This window comes from Notechis scutatus, chromosome 1 (assembly GCF_049901735.1).
Source record: "Notechis scutatus isolate UNSWTSFEM ecotype Mainland chromosome 1, rNotScu1.2, whole genome shotgun sequence".
NCBI classification, from domain to species: Eukaryota; Metazoa; Chordata; class Lepidosauria; order Squamata; family Elapidae; genus Notechis; species Notechis scutatus.
This window is the reverse complement of record NC_142009.1, coordinates 7,331,010-7,338,156: the sequence shown is the minus strand read 5'-3', so window position 1 is coordinate 7,338,156 and position 7,147 is coordinate 7,331,010. Positions and strand designations below refer to the sequence as shown.

Sequence of the window (7,147 nt, the reverse complement as noted above, 5' to 3'; positions counted from 1 at the left end):
TGATTCATACTTATGATGGTCGCAGTGTCCCGGGGTTAGGTGACCCTCTTTTGTGGCCTTCTGACAAGCCAAGTCTATGGGGAAGCCAGATTCAGTTAACGACCGTGTTACTGACTTAACAATTTCTGGGATTCACTTAACAACCGTGGCAGGAAAGGTGATAGAATGGGGCAAAACTCGCTTAAGAAATGTCCCACTTAGCGACCTAACTTTTGGGTTCAATTGTCATAAGTCGACGACTACCTGTTGTCAGCTATGAAATCATAATTCATCGCTGCCACATAGCTTAGGAAATGGGAGGGGGGGGGGATATTAGTTGAGTAGCTCTCAGTAGACAAAATAAATTATTTTGTTTAATTCGAGGTAGAAAGAATTGAAACTGAAATTGGGATTGGTTCCTATGATGTGATGATGAGAAAAAGGGGATGGTTTGGAGGTGGGAAGTCCCGAGGAAACTTTTAGTTTCAGAATTCCACAGATGTGCCAGGTTTTGTTCTAATAAAAGTACTTTGAGATTATGGTTGTCTTGGAGTTACTGACAGGAATGGATTTTCCCTGGAATGCTGACGCCTGTCCTTGACTTATAATGTTGATGAACTATATATGCAGGTAGTCCTCAACTTGCAACCATTTGTTTAGTGACTGTCCAAAGTTACAAACAGCACTCAAAAAAAGAGACCTATGACCATTTTCTCACTTATGACCATTGCAGCATCCTCGTGTCACATGGTCAAAATTCAGATGCTTGGCAAAGGTTTCATAGTTACGATGGTTAAAGCATCCTAGCATCATGCGATCCCCGTTTTGCAACCTTCTGACGAGCAAAGTCAATGGGGAAGGCAAGGAAGGTCGTAAAATGGGGCAGAACTGACTTAACTGACATCCAGCTTAGCAGCAGACATTTGGGGCACAATTGTGGTCGTATGTTGAGGACTCTCTGCACTTCGGGCTTTTAAAAGTCAGCAGTTTCACTCCGCACCCTGTGCCAGTTGATCCCTTTCTGCCTGCCCAGAGCTTCCCATCACTCGGCGTACAGCGGACGCCTCGCACGTCAATTTTATTTATTTACATAAATACAAACTCTATCGGCACGATGACGAATACCACCGCTCTTCTCAGGAAGGTGAATCGCTGAGAAATGATGCTCTATTTTTGGAATTTCCCAGAAAAAAAAATGCAATCCAGAATACATTAACCTTGGATTCTTTTGCAACGCTTCTGCGTTATACCCTTGAATTTCTCGTGCCTTGGTTTTGCTGGCCTCTAGCCAGGCATCGCTTCAGGTTTGATGATTTTACAGATAATCAGAGTTGGAAGGGACCTTGTAGGTCATCTAGTCCAACCCCCCGCCCAAACGGGAAACCCTACACCATTTCTGACAAATGGCAGTCCAATCTCTTCTTAAAGGTATTAAGTGATGGCGCTCCCACAACTTCCGAGGGCAACTTCTGTTCCATTGGTTGATTGTTCTCACTGTCAGAAAGTTTCTCCTTATTTCCAGGTTAAATCTCTCCTTGCTTCAGGCTCAAATTCAAATTGGGAGCGAGTCTTTTCTTTCTTTCTTTCTTTCTTTCTTTCTTTCTTTCTTTCTTTCTTTCTTTCTTTCTTTCTTTCTTTCTTTCTTTCTTTCTTTCTTTCTTTCTTTCTTTCTTTCTTTTCTTCCTTCCTTCCTTCCTTCCTTCCTTCCTTCCTTCCTTCCTTCCTTCCTTCCTTCTCTTTCTTTCTTTCTTTCTTTCTTTCTTTCTTTCTTTCTTTCTTTCTTTCTCCTGGAAATAAATTAGAAATTTTCTGACAGTGAGAACAATCAACCAATGGAACAGAAGTTGCCCTTGGAAGTTGTGGGAGCTTCATCACTGGAGGCTTTCACGAAGAGGCTGGACTGCCATCTGTCAGAAATTGTGTAGTGTCTCCTACCTGGGCAGGGGGTTGGACTAGATGACCTACAAGATCCCTTCCCACTCTGTTAATCTGTATCTATATTCAAATCAGAAGTGGTTATTTATTCATTTATGAAAATGGATATGGCCACCCAAACCCACTCTCAATGATTCTGGGTGGCGTATGAGAATAAAATCCCAATATGTGTACTGCAACCAATTTTGGTCACCATACTACAAAAAAAGATGTTGAGACTTTGGAAAAAGTTCAGAGAAGAGCAACTAAGATGATCAAAGGCCTGGAGACTAAAACATACGAAGAACGGTTGCTGGATTTGGGTATGGCCAGTCTAGAGAAAAGAAAGACATGAGGGGACATGATAGCAGCATTCCAGTACTTGAGGGGCTGCCACAAAAAAAGGGGGTCAACTCACTTTCCAAAGCAAGGCAAGACAAGAAACAATGGATGGAAACTAACCAAGGAGAGAAGCAACCTAGAATTAAAGAGAAACTTCCTAACAGTGAGGACAATTAACCAGTGGAACAGCTTGCCACAAGAAGCTGTAGCTGCTCCATCACTGGAGGTTTTTAAGTAAAGACTGGGTAGTCCCTTGTCTGAGATGGTATAGGTTCTCCTGCTTGAGCAGGGGGCTGGACTAGAAGACCTCCAAGGTCCCTTCCAGCTCTATTCTATTCCATTTTATTTTATTCTAATCTTCAACTAACTATCACAATTGAGCCCAACATTTCTATGGCAGTGGTGAGGTGAGTTGTGCCCCATTCTGTGACTTTTCTTGCCATTGTTTATTAAGGATAATCACTGCAGTTGTTAAATTAGCCCCACGGTTGTTCAGTGAATCTGGCTTCTCTGTTAACTTTGCCGGTCACATTACCCTGGGACTCCGCAATCGTCATAAATAGGAGTCAGCTGCCGAGCGTCTGAATTTTGATGACGTGACCATGGAGATGCTGCAATGGTGTGAAAACTGGCCTTAAGTCCCTTTTTTCAGTGCCGTTGTAAGTCCCTAAATGAACTGCTGTAAGTCAAGGACCACCCATAAAAGAACAACCACCAGAAGATACCCCACCCTACAACAATGGCAACCAAACAACCAAATGATCCTTGCAATGGGCTCCATCCCACTCTGAGGTCCTCAGGCCTGTTGGCAAAAGCAGAGCCTTGTGAAAAAGTGTCAAAGAGGGGAACAACCTCATAACTGGACACAATATTCCAAGTGTGCCCTTCCCAAGGCCTTATAAAGTGATATTAACACTTCACGTGATCTTGATTTTATCCCTCTGTTTATGCAGCCTAGAATTGTGTTGGCTTTTTTTGGCACCTGCAGCACACACCTGGCTCCTATTTTAAGGGATTGTCCACTGGGACTCCAAAATCCCACTCATAGCACTAGCCCTAGCCCTTGGACTTATATACCGCTTCATAGTGCTTTACAACACTCTGAGTGGTTTGCAATATCGGCATACTGCCCCATAGTCATAAATAAGCATTAATAATAGCATTTAGGCTTATATACCACTTCACAGTGTTTTACTGCCCTGTAAAGCGGTTTATAGAGTCAGCCTCTATTGCCCCCAACAATCTGGGTCTTCATTTTACCCACCTCGGGAGGATGGAAGGCTGCGTCAACCTTGAGCTGGTCAGAATCAAACTCCTGGCTGTGGGCAGAGTTAACCTGCAGTACTGCATTCTAACACAGCACCACCATGGCTCCTGGTATGTTCGTTAGTTAAACTGCTGTTGAGCCAAGTACCACCTATTCTATACTATGCACATTATTATTTTTTTTGCCTTGGTGTAAAATGTCGCTTTTCTCACCACTGAATTGCATTTTGTTGGATGTTTAATTCCTGGAATCTTGACTATTTCTACTATTTCTACTGTGTTTTCATTTTCTATTTGACTGCATTATATGCTGCCCAGAGTGGCTCTCTATAGCGAGATGGGAAGCCATACACATGTAATAAATAAATACAGTGGTACCTCGGTACTCAACTGCTTTGAAACTCATTGCATTTGATACTCAACACATTTCGACGTGAAAATTTTATCCCCGTACTTGCCGTTTGTGTAGTACTCGATGTACGAGCTAGAATTGTCGGTGTCAGTTGTGTTGTGACTCACTACATGTCTTATGGGGAAAAAAATTGTTTGGTACTCATCATTTTTGGTACTCATCGGAACCAATTAAGGATGAGTAACTGAGGTATCACTGTAATAAAATTTCCAGGCCGGGAGAGAAAGACTGGAAAGCCCCAGCAAAGGTTGGGCTAGGTAGACGAATGGTCTGAAGCAACCTCAGGCAGCTTTAGGATAGCACCCATCTGTGCCAATAAAGGAGAATATTTGTGGCTCAGGGTTGACATGAGGGGTCCTTGGTGCTCTCTGAGCTTGCCTGTTTTCTTGCAGACGTTTCACGACCCAACTAGGTGACGTCATCAGTGCTGGTCCTAGCACTAATAAGGAAACAAGCAAGCTCAGGAAGCACCAAGGACCTCTCACCCATCTGTTCATCGGTTGTTTGGCCTCCGCGTACAAACCTTTTTCTCTTTTAAGAGCAGGATTGCTTGCAAACCACGAGCGGGATGAGCCGAAGGCCGCGGCGACGCAGAATTCTCCTCCGACAGATTTGCTGGGTGAAATTTGTGGAGCCGGTTTGCTTTTGCTTTGAAAGAGAAAGAGGAGGAAAAAAAAGAGAGAGAGAGAGAGAGAGGAAGAAAGATCAAAGTCTAATTAAGGATGAAGTAATCCACCAAATGGAGATTTGCTGGAGGTGCAGTATAAGCTAGGGAACTTATTTTTCTCAGAACTACAGGAGAATCGATAAAAGCTGGGAGACAGAACTGTGGCAGCTCAGCGTTTCAGAAATGCAAATTCAACATGTCCCTTTCATAAGGCAGAAATAGCTGAGGATATTAACAAATTACTTGTTCAGCGACTTCAGCCAGGATTGGGAAGAAGGGGCCTCTAATGGCTTCTGGGCTTAAGGGAGGACAGGAGACGACCTACTACCTGGGTAGACCTTTCGGAGATTGGCAGCGGATTGCAAAGAAATAAACAGGATTCTTCACCCTCTCTCAAGACTGCACCTCTGAAACAGGGTTGGGGCAGTCAAGAATAAAAAGCATAAAGGAGCTAGTCCTCGACTTACGACCACAATCAGAATTCCCCGTTACTAAGAGAGGTGGTGGTGACGTGAGTTAGACCGGATTTTACGTCTTTTTTGGGGGGGTCAGGATTGTTAAGCGATTCAACACGGTTGTTAAGTGAATCGCACGGTCGTTTAAGTGAATTTGAATTTGTTGGTCAGAAGGTGGATTCTGGGACGCTGCAACTCTTGGAAATTCATGCCGGTTGCCAAGTTGCCTGAATTTGGACCACGTGGCCAAGGAGACGCTGCCACAGTTGTAAGGGTGAGGACCGGTTCGTAAGTCGCTTTTTTTTTTTCCAGCGCCATTGTAACGGCTGCTAATGAAACGGCTGTAAGTCGAGGACTTCCTGTATACAACTAGAATCCTAAGGGGATTGAAAGGCTGCCCTTCTGTCAACAGATGACTTTGGGATTCTGCAGAGATGGCCATCAAAGGGAACCATGTTTGGATAATGTTGGGAGCTCCATATGAACTGAAGTAAACATACATTTCAGGAACGGTTTGAGGTCAGCTTGCACCAAATTCAGAGGAGAAGTTTATTTCCAAGCATTCCGTTCCCAAACTTTAATCACATTATTATTATTTGCAGGCGTTTTTTTTTTCTTCCTGTTGTTACCGACATTGTTGATTCAAAGGCAAAGCAAATGATCAGCCTTTTGTATACTGGGAGGAAGACAAGCTGAGTTAGACGAGCATGCAGAAGTAGGTATGGCAAATGGGAAGAGAAAGACAAGCATGCCTTAGAGAGTGACACTTACATGCATAACTTAATGTAGAGTTGCTGTTAAGTATACGGTGATTATCTATCTATCTATCTATCTATCTATCTATCTATCTATCTATCTATCATCTATCTATCTATCTATCTATCTATCTATCTATCTATCTATCTATCATCTATCAATCTATCTATCTATCATCTATCTATCTATCTATCTATCTATCTATCATCCATCCATCCATCCATCCATCCATCTATCTATCATCTATCTATCTATCTCAATCTATCTATCATCTATCTATCTATCTATCTATCTATCTATCTATCTATCTATCTATCTATCTATCTATCTATCTATCTATCTATCTATCTATCTATCTATCTATCTATCATCTATCTATCTATCTATCATCTATCTATCTATCATCATCATCAATCCATCCATCTGTTTATCCAATCCTCTGTTCATCTCTCTCTCTCTACATATCTATATCTATCCATATCCATCCATCCAGCTATCTAGCTATCTAGCTATCTGTAGTCCTTGACTTCCAATCACAATTGAGCCCCCAATTCCCAAAATGTGCTTAGGACAGTGTAGTACTTCACACATAGTACTTCTCCTCTTCCTTTCCTTCTTCCTTCCCTTCCCTTCTTTCCCTTCCCCTTTCCTCTTCCTTTCCTTCCCTCTTCCTTCCCTTCCCTTCCTTTCCTTTCCTTTCCTTCCCTTCCCTTCTTTCCCTTCCCTTTCATCTTCCTTTCCTTTCCTCTTCTCTTTCTTCTCTCTTCTCTTCCTACCCTACCCTACCCCTTGTTTGTCAATTTCAACACCTTTGAGATGCATTGGCTTCAGCCTCTAGATTCCCCTTAGCCAGCCTGCTTAAGGGCAGGGGAAGCTAAACTCAATTCCCGAGGACCACAGCCGAAGGCAAAACAGAGACAATATTGGCTTGGAGAAGAAACTGGGATGCAGCCTCGAGACCTTCAGCCTGGCCCAGTGAGGCTGAGGCTTCCCTCCCAAACACTGCGACGTTGTCCATGATATTTGCTTTCTCTATTCACATTGCGGAACTGGAAAAGCGCAGAATTGTGAAGTCTTGGCAGGAGGTCCAGGAGAAAATATGATCAACCAAAGCAAGGGAACTCGTGAACGGAATACAGGCAGTCCCCCACTTATGACCGGTTGCTTAGCAAACGTTCAAAGTTATGACGGAGTTCCCGCAAAGGTACATACGACATGGTTTCGACACCCGTGCAACCCCTCCCACCCCGGCAGTCACACGACTGCATTTTGGCCCCCTGGCAAAAAAGTTGGCATTTATAGCCATGCCTGTGTTTTACAATGTTTTGCGTAAAAATGGCCTTTATTTCTGGGTTT

At 43.2% G+C, this 7,147-nt stretch overlaps 1 protein-coding gene across 10 annotated transcripts in view; it reads right to left on the bottom strand.

The window, feature by feature from the left end:
- The window catches only part of BCAS3 (BCAS3 microtubule associated cell migration factor), a 624,015-nt gene that overhangs the window by 325,907 nt on the left and 290,961 nt on the right, over nt 1-7,147 (bottom strand). For all 10 annotated transcript variants that reach the window (XM_087956170.1, XM_087956184.1, XM_087956163.1 and 7 more), the window contains one exon: nt 4,437-4,561. In XM_087956170.1, coding sequence (XP_087812296.1) covers nt 4,437-4,561 — 125 coding nt within the window. The remainder of the gene's footprint in view (nt 1-4,436; nt 4,562-7,147) is intronic.